This window comes from Akebia trifoliata, chromosome 3, assembly GCF_017979445.1.
Source record: "Akebia trifoliata isolate Shusen 1 chromosome 3, ASM1797944v1, whole genome shotgun sequence".
In the NCBI taxonomy this organism is placed as follows: Eukaryota; Viridiplantae; Streptophyta; class Magnoliopsida; order Ranunculales; family Lardizabalaceae; genus Akebia; species Akebia trifoliata.
This window is the reverse complement of record NC_141377.1, coordinates 37797803-37815628: the sequence shown is the minus strand read 5'-3', so window position 1 is coordinate 37815628 and position 17826 is coordinate 37797803. Positions and strand designations below refer to the sequence as shown.

General features: G+C 37.5%; 2 protein-coding genes across 2 annotated transcripts; one reads left to right on the top strand and one right to left on the bottom strand.

Moving 5' to 3' along the window:
- Positions 1-41: 41 nt before the first annotated feature.
- Positions 42-2760, bottom strand: LOC147406756 (pentatricopeptide repeat-containing protein At4g18520, chloroplastic-like). Its single transcript, XM_086434955.1, has one exon. It carries the CDS (start codon positions 2626-2628, stop codon positions 787-789), a length of 1842 nt encoding a protein of 613 aa, XP_086291081.1. The 5' UTR covers positions 2629-2760; the 3' UTR covers positions 42-786.
- An 822-nt stretch (positions 2761-3582) lies between these two features.
- On the top strand, positions 3583-17218 carry LOC147406755 (uncharacterized protein At4g37920). The gene is made up of 6 exons (XM_086434951.1): positions 3583-4017; positions 6575-6990; positions 14146-14314; positions 15329-15573; positions 16222-16409; positions 16781-17218. The coding sequence occupies exons 1-6, from the start codon at positions 3864-3866 to the stop codon at positions 16938-16940; spliced, it is 1332 nt and encodes a 443-aa protein (XP_086291077.1). The 5' UTR covers positions 3583-3863; the 3' UTR covers positions 16941-17218.
- Positions 17219-17826: the final 608 nt, after the last annotated feature.

Sequence of the window (17826 nt, the reverse complement as noted above, 5' to 3'; positions counted from 1 at the left end):
CCACATTTGTTGTCCATTGGGAGAAAGTTGTGTATCATTTCGAAAACAGAATAGCTTACCAATAGCTATATTAGGACAATAAGTTAGTATAGAAAACACATACATTACTTGAGAATGAAAAGAGAACCACTCACCCATCATCATATTAGTCCATAGAGATATACAACTATAACTGTGGAGGATCGGGAGTAGCCAAGAAAGAATTGCCCATCATCCCAAAAGCTACAATTTTAGCCACTTTTTCTCATACTAACCTCCAAAGGACAGCGATTGTGAAGGAATAAACCACGTATCTCTAGAAAATGTATAAAAAATTGTTAAAAGATGAGAAAATGATCTTAGGGCTCATCCTTACAACAATACTCAATAATGGACACCATCTTCAACCAATGAATCAAATTTTGTTGCCACCAAAGTGGCCCTGAGAAAATCTTTAAAGTAACATCTTGATACACATGATACATGGAAACTTAAAGATAGCAGCAATCTATACATGAATGTCACAAGCATTACCAGCTTGGATCATAATACTTCGCAAATGTGCATCTTGAGGAGTCGTTTCAAACAGGTAACAACAGTGGAGGTAACATTTCCCCATGAGATAATTGTTGGAGAAACCAAATTCTTTTACATCCATATCCAAGCATGCAGGTTACTTAAATGCATTCCACTCTTTTGTGAAGCTATTCCTGTCTATTTAATCTATGGCCCGCATTGAATCGATATAACTTTGATTAAGTAGCGACATTCCACCAATTCTAATAGACAATTGGTTCAGATAAAAGATCAAATTGATTGTAAGAAATACTTGGATAACGACTCTGAGTTCCACTCAACGTCTCCACATGCATTAAGAACCGCCGTTTGAATGTAGTCATCTACCTTAATACCTTCTGCTTCCATCCGATACATGAGTTTTAAAGCTTCTTGGCATAACCCATTCCTTGCATACCCTACAATCATTGCCTTCCAAGAAACTAAATTTCGTTCAGGCATGCTGTCAAAAACTTGAATTGCCTCCGCAACATACCCGCATTTTGCATACATGTCAATGAGTGCACTACCCACAAACACATTAGATAAAGTAGGGGTCTTGGTGATGGAGGAGTGTATCCATTTCCCTTGCAAAACAGCTTCTAGCTTAGCACATGCCTTCAACGCAGAAGAATAAGTAAATGGGTTTGGTTCCACACCTTCCCGTAACATCTTGTTCAAGAATTCTAGAGCTTCTGAGTCATGGCCGAGATGGGCACCTCCCGAGATTATTGCAGTCCATGAAACAACATCTCTATGAGGCATTGATTTAAGAACTTTAGTAGCATAAACATACTCCCCACACCTACAATAGAACCACACAAGGGTGCTTCCTATGTAAATATTTTTTTGGAAGGAATTCTTCAAGATTTGAGCGTGAATTTCCTTTCCCATAGATGTAGCTCTAACCGAACCACAAGCCCTGATTATGCTGACAACAGTCATGTTATTAGCAAAAATATGCCGTCTTTTCATAACACGAAACAAACTTATGGCCTCCGCGCCAAGCCCATTCTGTGAGTATCCCGCTATCATGGAAGTCCATGTAACAGTGTTTCTCTTCCTCATCGCATCAAACACTCTTCTAGCATTTTTTACTTCCTTACATCTCGCATACATACCCATTAAAGAAGTCCCAACAAACACATCATCCTTAAACATTTTCTTGACTATCGCACCGTGTAATTGTCTCCCGAATTTTAAAGCCTTCCCCTCCCCACAAGCCTTCAAAAGACTGCATATTGTAAGCTCGTTCGGAGGAAAACCCTCAGACCGCATCCTTGAGAACATTGAAAAAGCCTCCCCTGCACTTCCATGTTGCGCACAGGCTGTGATCATCGTTGTCCAACAAACTACATCCCGCTCTTGCATCCTATCAAACACTCGAAAAGCACCTGATAGATCACCGCATCGCACGTAGAAATAGACAATGGAACTATCTACAATCAAATTGCTCCAATTCCCCTTTACAATACATGCATGAATTTGCTTTCCGAACTCAAGATCCAATCTTCTACTACAATGATTTAAGATACAAACAAATGTCTTACTGTTGGGTTGAATTCCATTGTCAATCAACTCCCTAAATAGCTGCAAAACTTCATCGTCTGATCCCATTTTCAAATACCCATTAAGGATCGCAGTCCAAGAAACAACATTTCTTTTGGGCATTTGATCAAACACCTTACGAGCCTCCGATAACTTGCGAAATCTCACATAAACGCTTATCAAATTATTATCTACAAATGTTATAGAACTTCCAAAACATTTAATAATAACCGAATGTACTCTTCTAACTTCTTTCGCAGTAAAACACAATTGAAGCAAAGAAATAAGCACAGTAGGATCGATGAATGGAAAATCGGAGAAATCAGTATCTGGGTTTTGTGTAAAAGTGGTAACATGGAAAGAATCCTGAATTGGTGTTGTAAGTGAATGATCTTTGCAGGAGAGACAATGAGATTTTGTGAAATTTCTGTAGTTGTTCTTGCTTGTGCTCGCCTGGTTCTTCTCTTTCGATGATTGAGTTGGTTTAAGGGGAGGAAAACAAGGTGCCTGAAATTGGGGAGCATAGAGAATGGTAGGTGAGATCATTGCAGTTAATGGCAGAGAATTTCCCGCGCAAATTCTCTGAAATATTTGAAACGCTACTCTTTGTGAACAGGAAGAAACATTAGTAGCCGTTAGCTTTCCCAGAATTACAAACCGACTAGACGTTATCTTGATATTTGTGAAAAGGCAATTTTAACCTCCTGCAGTGATAACTACGGGTGCAACTTGGTCCGGTTTCCAACGGAAAACCGAACCAACACCGATAGCTTCGGATTCGTTTGGTTTGTTTTAGAAAAAAGTTGCCGGTTGTGGTCTAGGCATGGTTTTAAAACTCAGTTTTGCGTCGCATCTCGTCCAAACCAAATACCAAGTCATCTCGAACAAGTTTTTTGATATATTTGAGACATCTCATTTAAAAATGAGAAAAATGAATGTGAGATTTTAAATTTTATCCAAAAAAATTGATTTGTTTGTTTGTCTTGTTCATGCGTGATATTGAGACAACTAGAGCAATACGTCTTGGTCTTGGATAAATTTCAAAACCGTGATTCTGGGTTAAGAAAATAAAAAATCGGTGAATTCAATTCGAATCTCAATTCAAGACTTGTACAGAACTGAAACAAACATACAACTCCTTCTAAATAAAGAAATATATATACATATATCAATTTATTATGGATTGAAGTATGGAGATAAAAAAAAATATTATATTTAGTGTTTAGGAATTAGAATATAGATTAATGATTTATTATATGAAATATTTTAAATTTATTTTTTATTTTTTTATTTAAATGTATGTACTTTTCAAATAGTTCTGCATCCCAAAGGTAAAAAAAATTATGATTCTAACCCATGCCACGTCAAGAGGCATACGGAGTCGTGTATCAAAGGGAAGCGTTAGAAAATCACTGGCTCTTTTGAAGAATATGTAAACTCATAGTTATTGTGATTGATCTAACTTGATGCTTCATATCAAGTTTCTCTGAATTTCATGAAAAGTTTTTCTGAATTCGAATAGGATATTATTCACTGTCGGATAGGTTAATTGGGAATGGTATCCGCCTTCTTAATTGGATAAAAAAAATAGGTCCGTATCCGAATTACTCGGGTTAGACGAGTCGTTTAAGGGGATATTATCCGACCCATTGCAATCTCTACTTCCAGATAGTCAGATCCTGTAAAACCCTAAGTCCTGCAATCACCAATTCATCCCCAAAACCATAGAATTCGAGACAATTGATTCTTAAAGCTGTAATTTTTCGCAGGTTTTCTCAGTCATGGAGACTTCTTGTGCGTCTCTCCATGCATCGTTTTGTCTTCCAAACCGTTTTTGCTCAACTCGAAAATCTCGTAATTCTCGAGATTCTTCTGTTTCTATGCCTTCGAAGAGAAATTCTGGGCGAATTACTTCTCTTTCCTGCGAAATCAAAGGTAAATCTCTGTAGTTCTGAAAATTTCAGTTTAAATTGATTTCTGTTTCCCAATTATGAGTTTATCTGGTTATGATTTTCAAGTAGTGGAGCGAAAGTTCATTCCTTTATAACCTTGCATGTAGAAAGTAAAGTCTGGGTGCTTTTTTAACATATAATGACTGATAAATTAAGGAGTTTCTTCTGATTCATGAATTATAACTTACTTAGTTTAGTGAGTCAGAAGAGGATATGTGGGTCAGTGTTAGATTTACAAGGATGATATCTCGAATCTTTTGGTAAAACTTGTCGATACTAGAGGATTATCATCATCTAAACATTATTCCAAATATTGTGGAGTCTGCAACATGAATTATATTCCTAAATTGAACTCCATCTAGAATTATATCGTTTCACTCACCAAAGCTTTTAGACTTAAGTCTCACGAGCATGCACTTTTTTATGAAAATGCTGAAGTGATTGTGAATGATACTGTATTTCACAATGTGCTGACGTGGATGTGTGCACAGATGATTTTGCTTGAGATACAAATGAAAAGTATCTATGGTTATGTGCACACCTCCATGTCAGCGCAGTGTGAAACGCAGTGTCTTGCGCAGTCACTCCAACACGACTCAACTCCTTCATGTTGGCTAAGAGATTGTTTTGGAACTTTCTTCCCTTTGCCATTTGTTGGGGCATTTGGAGAGGAATTGATTTTTTAAGGAGAATATTCGTCCAAGGAGTCCGTAGGTGTCTGTAAAAGATTTTTTGTTTTGTTGGTGCAAAGTCTTTGATGAGTTAAAAGGCATTTTCTTTGAGGATTTTATGGGTAGGTGGAGTTTGTAGTCTGGAGCTGGTGCTTTTTCGGGTGTCTTACGTTTTTTTCTGTTCTGTCCTTGTAGTTTTTTGGTGGTCAAGGATAATGTGCATTTACCTATCAATATATATAGAAAAAGTAATAGCTAGAAGCAAGATACAATATGTTTTCTTCTAATTAGAATGTTTTCATCTCATGTTTTAGACCTTTTTTTTTGTTAAATTTAGTGGCTTCTTTGTATACATCATATTTTGTGCAATTTGTTGAGAGCTTTAAGGTAATTCCTTTTTTGCCCTTTTTTAAACCACCACCCCTACTCCATGGATATATTACAAACCCAATCCCAATGATCTAGTAAGCCTTAGAAGATGACACCCTTAAACTCCTTAAAGATTTTACACAAAAAATTACCAATCCCAAGAACAGAGATAACAATATTGGGACATGATCGCTCCTGACTTTTGAAAAAATGAAAAGTTGTTTCCTTCCAAATACTCCAATAGAGGGGACAAAACTCCAAAGAATTCTCTTCGCATTCGAACAATGTCTACCCATGAAAGGTTAATTGTCAAGCATAGACATAATGGATTGGGGAACACAACCAGCGATATGGTGATTTCAAAAGCTTCACAAACCTCATCTCATGTTTGAATGCCTGGTCAATGCCCATGGCTTATAGTGTGGGTTGAGAAACTTTTTGGTTTTCAGCAACATTTTTTTTGTTAAGTGTAAAGATATATTGAGGGAAAAGAAAAGAATTTACAAAAGCAGGCGGTTGAGATAACATCCAAAGAAAAAAAATACAAAGCCAACAAAAAGAAGAAAAACCAACAAACAAAAGCGCTAAGAGTTACACAAAAGATCCTATTTGATACAAAGTCGTCGAAAGAGACCCCCCAAAAGTCCTTACTCAATTTCGAGCAAAAGTACAGCAAACCCAAAATCTCTGGATAGATAGCATGAGGCGAACTTTCCTTACTCTGAAACACCCTGTTGTTCCTCTCTCTCCAAAGACCGTGCAATGGTCGACGGAAGGATAGCCCAAAGGTATATTTTTCTTAGAGAGAGAGTATTAAAAGTCCACCATTCCCAAAGCGAGAATTGTTTTTTTTTTTATAGGAAAAACCCACTCCACTTGAAAAAGGGAAAGAAACGTTGTTTAAATACCCCGAGAAAAGGAACAATGAATTAATGTGTGATTAAATGACTCCGCATTACTAAAGCAAAGAGGGAAAAAGTTTGGAGTAATCCAACCACGTCTAATTAAGTTATTCAAGGTAAGAATCTTCCCTAAGGAAGCTAACCACACGAAGAATGAAATCTGAGATGGGATAAGAGCACTCCAAACAATAGATTCCAAGAAAGAGTTGTTGAACAAAGAAAGAAGTAGTTTATAAAATGAACGAACTAAGAATCTCTTGTCCTTAGTCGAAAATCATTCCCTTTTGTCTTGATCGTTCTCATTAATCTGAGCAGAATTCAAGAGATCAAGAAAAGATGTTACCTCTATTATCTCCTAGTCATTGAAGTTCCTCCTGAATCTCAGTCATTCAGCAACATTAAATCTTGGAGTGCTTTCTTTCGATTGTAACCCTTTTAAGAGATGGTTGGACATCCTTAGTGATTGCATTCTCTGATCTCTGCTTGTTTGTTGCTAATCTCCGTTTCTTCTGTATTTCCTCCTTTGTCTTGTTAATTATTCATTTATTCTTAAGGATTTTCAGCAATGTTGTAATTGGACAATTGGTTTGAATGACAGGTCATAGTTTGCTGCCTAGATCATTAAGGTGGCAACGATCCTCCCATGCAGCATTTATTGGTGTTACAGCTGCAATACCAAACGATAATTGTACTGCTGAGCCACTCTTATTCTCCGGTAGTTCGGATCGAACATCTATCCATGAAGAATCCATCGAGAAAGATAGTGGAACTAGGAACACAAAAGAATATGCAGAGTTAGATGACCATAAAATGATTAGAGTTTGCAACAAACTAATTGAAGTTTTCATGGTTGACAAACCCATGCCGACAGATTGGAGAAGGTTATTAGCTTTCAGCAGGGAATGGGACAATATCAGGCCGCATTTTTATAGGCGTTGTCAGGAGCGAGCAGATGCTGAGGATGATCCTGGCATGAAGCACAAGCTACTTCGGCTAGGAAGGAAGCTAAAGGAGGTAATTTTGGTACCGATTTGTTACGAAGTTTTGTAATATTTTTTGAGTTGGTGTTTTAGTTCAGATTGTGTGAATAAATGGATGACTTATTATGTTAGGACTAAAATAAGGACGTAGCCTTTTTTTTATTCCTGTAAATTCATGTCAAAGAAGGGGGATGGGAATAATATTTCCTCCCTCATGTGCTGTACACGTGGCCCATCTGCAGGGGCTGATTATCACTTGACAAGACCATCTAAGGGGATTCCCTGTTCGAATGATACTACTATTCAATTATTGGACACTTCTCACTTTTTACGATTTTTTCCATGTTGGACACGTATCGACACATGGGCACTTGACAACACACCTCAGCACACATCTTCACATAACCCTTTATTTTAATGGTTTTCACAGGAGTGACTTTTGAAGAGTGTTGGTGTAATCCATCCTCCATATACAAATTCATTAAGTTGTGAATACAAGAATGGTTTGATGTTAAAATTCTGCTCTCATCATATTGTGGTGTATAGAAATATTCTCTCTTACCGTTCCTATACTACTTTCTTTATTTTATTTTAAAAAAACTTTTGATTTGAATATTGCTAAAATATTGTAGTGTGATACATATATATGGACATGCCAACTTTTTGGACTCCTCAAAGACATCTCTTGTACTCATATTGAACACCGACACGAGTGTTCGTGTTCTTGTTAAATAGGTGATTTGAATCTTCCCACCCCTTCGGTGAATGTGCGCCTCATATAGTATGCTTTCAGAAGAATTAGAGAAGAAGAATTGTCAAGTCTTAATCTGAGAGCTTGGCAATAAAAGAGTTAAAAGACAAAAAGCCCTTATGAGTAAGAAATAAAATAATAAAAGCTATTACTAAACAATTAAAACTAAAATAGTTATTACTAAACAGGTAAGACTAAAATAACAATAGATTATTTTCAATACTCTTCCTCAAGCTATGGCAAATATATCAACTAAACCCAGCTTGACAAGCTGAGAATTAGTGATGGAAGGACCAACAGACTTCTTAAGCATGTTGGCAAGCTGATCTGGAGATGGTACGAAGATTGTCTGAAGATCACCAAATCGAACTTTCTCCCTGAGAAAGCGAACATCAACCTCAATATGCTTAATTCTTTCGTGAAGAACTGAATCAGAAGCAAGGATGATAGTAGACTTGTTGTCACAAAACAGAGTAAAAGAACTGGAAGTAGGAAATCCCAACTTTGACAACAAAGACCGAAGTCAAATTAGTTCACATGTGCTAAGGACCATAGCATGATATTCAGCTTCAGCAGAAGAACGAGAAACCATATCCTGATTCTTATTTTTCCATGAGATAAGGTTATCACAATAAAAAATACAGAACCGAAGGTAAATTTCCAAGGGCAAATATATCAATTAAACCCAGCTTGACAAGGTGAGAATTAGTGATGGAAGGACCAACAGACTTCTTAAGCATGTCGGCAAGGTAAGGCAAATATATCAACTAAACCCAGCTTAACAAGGTGAGAATTAGTGATGGAAGGACCAATAGACTTCTTAAGCATGTCGGCAAGCTAATCTGAAGGTGGTATGAAGATTGTCTAAAGATCACCAGATCAAACTTTCTCCTTGAGAAAGTGAACATCAACCTCAATATGCTTAATTCTTTCGTGAAGAACTAAATCAGAAGCAAGGATGATAGCTTGTTGTCACAAAACAAAGTAAAAGAACCGGAAATAGGAAATCCCAACTCTGACAACAAAGACTGAAGTCAAATTAGCTCACATGTGCCAAGGACCATAGCATGATATTCAGTTTCAGCAAAAGAACGAAAAACCACATCCTAATTCTTACTTTTCCATAAGATAAGGTTATTTCAATAAAAAGTATAGAAATCAAAGGTAGATCTCCTATCTATAAGAGAATCGGTATAATCAGCATCTGTAAAACAAGACAACTACGACTGAGTAGTAGAAGAGTATAAAAGTCTGAGACCAGGACATGACTTCAAATAACGAAGAATACGATAAATGCCATCAAGATGAGAAGTACGCAGAGTATGTATGAACTGACTGACCATACTAACTGCCAAGGACAAGTCCGATCTAATGTTAATCAGATAAATCATACGACCTACAAGTCTCTGATAAGAAGATCCGATAAAAGATCATCAGAGTTAGCATAAAGATAATGATTCAGATCCATAGGGGAGGAAGCAGAACGACAACCAAGTATCCCCGTGTCCTAAAGAAGATCCAATGTGTATTTACGTTAAGATAATGAAATACCACAGCGAGAACGGGCTACTTCTATCCTCAAGAAGTACTTCAGAGGACCCAAGTCCTTAATTTCAAAAACACGATCCAATATCATCTTAACTCTATCAATTCATTGTGCATCATCACCAGTTACAATAATATCATCCACATAAACCAAGATAATGGTACAATGACTATCCACTCCTCGACGAACAAAGCAGGTATGATCTGAGTGGCATCTAGAAAATTTCATAAATAAAATAATCTTAAAAAAACACTGAAACCAAACTCATAGGGACTGTTTCAAGTCATACAGAGATTTAAGAAGGCGACATACCTTCCCAGAATACTCCCCTTGAAAACTAAACCCATGAGGGAGGGGTCTATATAAATAACCTCAATCAAATCACCATTCAGAAAGGTGTTCTTCACATCAAGCTCACGGGGACTGTTTCAAGTCATACAGAGATTTAAGAAGACGACATACCTTCCCAGAATACTCCCCTTGAAGACTAAACCCATGAGGGAGGAGTCTATATAAAAAACTTCAATCAAATCACCATTCAGAAAGGTGTTCTTCACATCAAGCTAGTGAAGTGGCCAGGAGTGATATGTTGCTAAAGTGATAAGAAGTCGAACAATAGAAATTTTGGCAACCGGAACAAACGTGGTACCAAAATTTCTTCCAAGAATCTGTGTAAATCCTTTAGCAACAAGGTGTGTCTTATACCAATCAACAGTCCCATTAACGAGATATTTCACAGTGAAGACCCATTTACAACCAACAGTCTGCTTCCCAGATGGAAGGGTAACAAGCTCCCAGGTATTATTTTTCTGCAAAGCATCTATTTCAGCAATCGTAGCTCTAGTCCTCTGAGGGTCTTGCAAAGCCTCTGATAAATACCAAGGACGCAAATAGAATCAGTGGCTGCAAAGTAAGCCTAATAAAAGGAAAAAAGACCCTGATAAAAAATAAATTGGGCAATAGGATGATCAATCACACACCCTTACTTATCTTTATGAATGGCAATAGGCAAGTAAGAGTCAGAAATATAAGGGATAAGGACAACTATATGTGTAGAGTTAGGAGATAATATACCTAAATCCAATGAGGAGATTGGCAAAGGAGGAGGAGGGTAATGAGTGTAGACCTTTAGCGTCGGCGAAGATGAAAAAAAACTAGAGAAGGCAACACTATAGGAGACGGGTTTTGCAAAGTAGAAGAGACCTACAAAGTAAACGTGACATTAAAGTAGGGAACATTTTCAAAGAAAGTAACATCAAGAGAGTGTATGACATAGCGAGAAACTAGATCATAACACTGATACCCTTTTAACATAGAGGAGTAATCTAAGAAAACACACCAAATAGCTTTATCATCCAATTTGGTACGATTAGGAGTTCTATCATAAACAAAGCATGTGCACCCAAAGACTCGAGGTGTAATGAGGAAAAGTTTACTATTAGGTTGAAGGATATGAATAGGCATTTGTCCTTCTAAGGTACGACTCGAGACACGGTTAATAAAAAAAGTCACAATTAGGACTGTCATATTCCAATATGCCTTAGGAACATGCATTCCTCAGAGAAGACACTGAACAATGTTCATGAGGTTGCGATTCTGATGTTTTGTCACCTTGTTCTGTTCAAGAGTATAAGGAAAAGTCAACTGGTGAAACATACCATGCTCATGAAGATGGGAGCGAATCCTATTATATATATATATATATATATATATATATATATATATATATATATATATTTCCCTCATTATCAGGTCGAAAAGATTTAACAGTGATATTGTACTTTAGTTTGAATCATTTTAAGAAAATTGACAAAAATAGGAAGCACCTCAGAACAAGAACGCATCAGATAAACTCAAGTACAGCGAGTATAGTCATCAATAAATGTAACATAATATCTATAACCATTAAAAGCAATAATAGGGGAAGGCCCCTACACATCAGAATGAACTAAATCAAATATTGCATTAAATTGATGCATACGAGGAATATAAGAAATACGTGTGTTTAGAAAGTTCACACGTAGAGCATTGAAATTTATGTTCACTACAAGCAATTTTTAAAGTAGGAAATAAAAAACATAAGTACTAAAAATTGGCATGTCTTAAGCGAGCATGTCATAAATCTAAAGTTTGAAACGAAAATATGTGACTCCCAGAGGAAGGAAGCATTGGAGTTGGAACAACAGTAAGTTGAGATCCAAACAAGTACATCTCATCTCTTTCATACCCCTTGCCAAAAATCATCTTCGAAGTCAGGTCTTGAAAAATACAGTGAGGAGGAAAAAAGTAACTGAGCAATTTAAAATTTTAGTAATACTACTCACAGACAAAAGATTAAGAGATAGGTGAGGGACATGAAGCACAGAGTCTAGTGAAATCCTAGAAGATATGGGGATGATGCCCTTGTTGTGGATAAATGTAAGAGATCCATCAGTAAGGCGAACCTCCCTATGAGTGGTAGGAAAAGTAGAAGAGGTAAAATGGCTAGACTCACCAGTCATGTGATCAGAGATACCAGTATTAATAACCTATGTCAAAGGAGTAAAGTCAGTCTGAGTGACATGAAAAGTAGAGGATGTACCTGGAGGCGTAGTAACTGAGACCACAGTCGAAGAGGATTGAATGGGCATAAATCTGATCCTAGACAATAGTGGCAATCTAAGTCTGTAGTTGTTGCAAGTCAATCGTGCCAAGTGAAGGAAGATCAATGAGATGAGTAGATGATGACTCCATTATAGCCGCACGAGGAGCAAACTGTCCCAAAGATGAAGTGGAAGGAAATCATGGTATCAAATGAGAGGATAGAGCTAAAAGCAGTGGGCCTTCTCATGGCTAGTCTTCTCAAAATGACTGCAAGTAAGGTCATTCCCTTTATCACAACCACGGTTGCCACAACCACGATTCCCTGATCCAGGGGTACGAGAGTTGGAGAAACTCGAGTTGGCAGGTAAGGTTATCTGATCTTTAGTTAGAGCAGAAAGAATGCCGAGGACCTAAGTTTGAGAAGAGACAATACAACAACGGCGTTCATCACTGTCAATGGTCGCAAAGATCTCAAATAAAGAATGTAAAGGAGTGGTATTGAGGATCTGTGTCTGAAGGACCTCAAACTCAGGTTGTAGACTCATAAGAAACTGGTAGATCTAATGTCGAGCAATCCTCTTAACCACATAATCGGCTGCTTCTGAAGACAATTCAGCCATAGACTCATAATAAGAAAGTTCCTCCCAACGTGACTGAAGAAATCCTAAGTAATCCGCTACACTCTAAATCCCTTGGGTAGCCTGGGCAATGTCCCGATAGACCTCATAAATCCTCGAGTCATTCCTAGCATGTGCATATGTTTATGTAAGTGCAGACCACAAAGATGAGACAATCTCGTGGTACATGAACACATAGTATAGATGCGCTGCTCCATGGAGTTGAATAGCCACCCAAGGATAGTACAGTTGTCGATCTCCCATGGTTCAAATTTGGGATCAGTAAGGGGTGGCTTAGTAACGGTGCCAAAAAGCCATCCAGATTCCCCTCTACTACTAAGATAAAGTTGCACAGATCGAGACCATGACTGAAAGTTCCGACCATTGAGAATAGCAGTGCTAATACATTATGCTGAAAAATTAAACCCAAGAATTGTGGTGGAAGTCGTAATTGCTTGTTCCGAAGTCATTGCTTTGGTTTGAAGGGAGTCTCGTGATCACCAAAAAGCAAAGAGCAGTCTCAAACAGTAACAGGGGGGGGGGGGGGGGGGGGTGAAACTCTATCACACAACCCAGCCAAACCCTATTGTGGGGCAAAAATTGCAATAAAATCCTAGCAGTCCAATCACAGTAGCATAGCCAGCCCTAACACAGCAGCCAGTTCTTATCGCACCCACACATTAAAAAAATCACAGCAGTGCTGTCAGTCCTTATTGCAGCCACACACAAAAAATTGCAGCAGTGCTGCCAGTCCCAATCGCAGCAATGCTGCCAATCCAAATCTCAGCCAAACAGTAATAGATGAACCAGAAAATAAAACAGCAAACAGAAGACAAGGAGGGAGGGAGGGGGGCAGCCAGCCCTATCACAAAGCAGTTGCAGTCGCACAAACAAAAAAAAGGAGGGGGGCAGCCACACCAGCCAGCCCTAAACCCTATCGCAGCACAGCACAGCACAGCCGCAATACAATGATGTATAAACCCAACAGTGACACAACTCTGCCCCATAGATCCATCGTAAAACAGCCACATAGCCCTATGATCGCAGGAACACTCCTACCATGACATGCGATGGATTCCAAACAAAAAGAGAATTAAAAAGGGAAACCCCCGAAGGGGGAGAGACTAATGAAAGCTTCTGCTAGGTCGTGTGGTCTCAAAGATCAAATAGGGGCTGTAAAAGTGAAGTGAAGAGAAGAGGGTGGCTTGCGGTGAGTCTCCAAGAGTCCAAAGACGAGAAGAGGGAGAATCCAAATAGGGATTGTCGAAGGATCTTCCTTTGCTCTAATACCAAGAAGAATTAGAAAAGAATAATTGTCAAGTCTCAATTTGAGAGCTTGGCAAGAATTTAGAATAATAAAAAAGTTAAAAGACAAAAAAGCCCTTACAAGTAAGAAATAGAAGAATAAAAGCTATTACTAAACAACTAGAACTAAAATAGCTATTACTAAACAACTAGGACTAAAATAACACTAGATTATTTCCAATACTTTCTTCCTATGTTCAAGTAATGGCATCTGTATTCTTATATGATTAAGGGTTCAGTAGTTGTTAGGAGCTGATTGGTGCTAAGTAGTTCTGTTTTGATTGGTGCTGAAAATCAAAGGAATTTTGCGACCTTACATGTTTGACTGTTGCATCTGAGCTTGTATTGTTACTTCTCTAGAATTTACCTGGAGCTTCTCTTTCACAGATTGACGAGGATGTGCAGAGACATAATGAGCTTCTTGAAGTAATCAAGGAAGCACCATCTGAGATCAGTGGAATTGTTGCTAGGAGACGTAAAGATTTTACAAAAGAATTTTTTGTACATCTCCACACTGTAGTGGAATCCTATTACGATAGGCCAGAAGAGCAAAATGGTGAGACTGGATATTTCTTGTTTATGCACATAACTTGTTCGTTGTTTCTCTTTTCTTTATAAACACTGAAGATGATGATAAAAATGGGGAGGTACTTCTATACTCTACTTGATACTGTTCTCTAAATGTTCCCTTTCTTGTCGGTAAATGTTCCCTTTGTTTTCAGTTTTCATTTATTTATCATGTTTTGAGCTACATGCAGCATTAGCCATTTAATTCTTTGATATTAGCTGTCCCACTGCTTTCTTTTTCTTCTCCCATAGTTTATTCTTCCTCTTTGATCTACTAGAGCTTTTCTTATTATAGGTCAAAAGAATGTTGCCTTTGTTTGGATATCAGTATATTCTCTGCATCCATAGTTACATTTCAATGTTGTGATGTTTTCATCCTTGTTGTGGTAAAAGTAAAACTGGTGTGCAATCCCACTGAGCTGAGAAGCTTAAGGATCCTCCAATTAACTGGTATGAACTGTATATCTTCTCTATCCATCTGTTTAACGTTGAAGCAGGATATGATATCAGTCAAGAAAGTTGCCTGGGAAAATGTTTCCTTCGGATAATGTGAGGAAACAAATTATAAAACAATTAGAAAAAGTTGGAAAAGCAAAGAATCAAGGGAGAAAAAAGTGAAAAAGAAAAGGGAAATGACCCAGAATTTTCCATATATTTAATATCCAGAGTCCAAACCAATCAAACATTGGAATGAAGCAACTAAGGGATTCTTAGCAACAATCTCATTTTATTTCTCCACTCCATTTGGGATAATTGTGCCATCTTGGAGTGAATCCTTCTTTTCATGTGAGAATTTATGGGAAACTGGGATGGACTGAGTGATAGATTTTTATATTCACGCTAAAAAATTGTGTCGTCTTGGAGTGAATTACCCATTTCATGTGTGATATTATGCATATTTAATAAATTCAAGGAACTTTCAGGGTCTTTATAGCTACTATAATGTTAATGTGTATTTATGTTATGAATATCACTGAAATGATCTCTGCACTTGTGAGACTAGCTTTGGCGAAGCTTGGGAATACGTGCTTGGCTGCAGTACAAGCCTATGACACTGCATCTGAAAGTGTTGATGCACTAAACGCAGCGGAGTTGAAGTTGCAAGACATAATCAATTCCCCCTCTGTAGATGCTGCTTGTAGGAAGATAGACAATTTGGCTGAGAAAAACCAACTTGATTCTGCATTGGTTTTGATGATCACCAAAGCCTGGTCAGCTGCCAAGGAATCAAATATGATGAAAGACGAGGTAAGGTGATGACTGGGATTAAACTACTTTTCTTCTTCAAACATATACGCTTTTCCTTTTCCAGATTATGATAGGGGGTACATTTTACTATATTAAAGTGCTTTGACCAAATCTTGAGACAAATCTATATATATATATATATATATATATATATATATATATATATATATAGGGTCCCGTTCAGCAACAAACATTTTGACAAACATTTTGGCAAAACATTTTTCAAAACATGGGCTAGAGGTTTTGGAATGGGCTGATTTTTGGTGAGGATGATCTCTACGGTGAGGAGATCATCCTCACCAAAAATCAGCCCATTCCAAAACTTCTAGCCCCAGTTTACAAGTTGAAAAATCGTGGACTGTCCATTTTTTGTAAATCATTTTTGATGGGGTTAGAAGTTTTGGAATGGGCTGATTTTTGGTGATGATGATCTCCTCACTGTAGAGATCATCCTCACCAAAAATCAGCCAATTCCAAAACCTCTAACCCATGTTTTGAAAAATGTTTTGCCAAAATGTTTGTTGCTGAACATTTCCCATATATATATATATATATATATATATATATATATATTTGTGTCATGTCACATAATCTTACGTTTACTTATATTAGTAGCATTAAGAATTGTTGTTTTTTGTTCTTTTTCAGGTGAAGGACGTATTGTATCACTTATACATGACTGCAAGAGGTAATCTTCAGAGGCTCGTGCCAAAAGAGATACGGATACTGAAATATCTTCTAACAATTGAAGATCCTGAGCAGCGGCTATGTGTCCTAAAAGATGCATTTACCCCAGGAGATGAGCTTGAAGGAAATGACGTAGATTGCCTGTACACGTAAGTTTTCAAGACATGGCAACTCTATCTAGTTCTTGAGGATGTCAAAGGCAACCATCTGTAGGGTTGTGACTTGTGAGGGACCAACCACCAAATAGCATAGGTGGTTCCCATGCTGCATGTGCCCCCACAGAGAAAATCAACCCAATTGTATCACTTTGACCATCATCTTTGTTGCACTCATTTAGGGGTCAACTATAGGTTGGTTCCAGTTTGGGTATTGTTGTACTCAGAAACCCATTGTCCAGGTTTCTGTCAGTTCCAGTACTGAAATAGGTAGACTTGGAACTAGGGTTATCCAGTTTAGCTCCTGTGTGTATTCATGTTGGGTTCAGATTAACGTGATGCTTGCTTGCTTGCTTTATTTACAGAACCCCGGAGAAGCTGCATACCTGGATAGGAACAGTAGTGGATGCATACCATTTCAGTGGGGAAGGCACTCTCATCAGGGAAGCTAAGGATCTGATGAACCCAAAGATCATCCAAAAACTAGAGGAGCTGAAGAAAGTGATTCAGGAAAATTTCATGTGAAACCTTTCTTAGAACACTTCAATAGCCAATTCCTCAACCCTTATAACACTATTACCCGGAAATCTGATTAACTTCAAATTCTAAGTTATGGGTCCTATATACCTCAAAAAAATTGATCTTATAAGCTGTATATTTTTTTTTGAGCTTGTAAGCTGTATATTTTGGGACTTTATAGACATCAGTAAAGACTGTATTTGAAGTAACTCTGACATTTGGGTTTCTTCTGTGACTCAAGAGAGATTAATAGAAAATTAGGGAAATACCCTTTGTTTTTTTAACCTCTTTTCATGTGATAATTTGTTGATTTTTTTATGGGTTGGATTCAATTGAATCAAGAAATGACTGTCGAGCAAACACACTACCCCGACCATGTAATCACAACATCAATGGTTGGGATTATTTGTATAGGCTTAATGTAAGGGTTGGGATTTTGTTCTTCCATTAGTGGTATTCCTCACATACGAATTTATTTACATCAGTGGCATCTTCTTGAAATGAATTAGGAAATTTTAGTTTTACCCCCTTGAAATGATCGAAATTAGGGACGACAACGTTATAGATTGATGCTGATTTCGTTACCCATGAAGAATGACTCATGAATAGATTGATGCTGATTTCGTTACCCATGAAGAATGACTCATGAGAGAACAAGTGATCCTGACCGTTTAAAAAAAATGGATTGGATCAAGGTGTGAAATCGGTCTTCTATCAAATCAACTTGTTTTTTTGAGGATTTTGTTCATCAGTTTGGTTTCTTTACTGACCAGATCTTCATTTACAGTTTTCTTCTCATTTTCACCATTAACAATCTCCATTGAATTATTGAAGTAAAATCCAACTTAAAAGCTTCTTATTTCTTACGATGGATGGGTGATGATAAAAAACT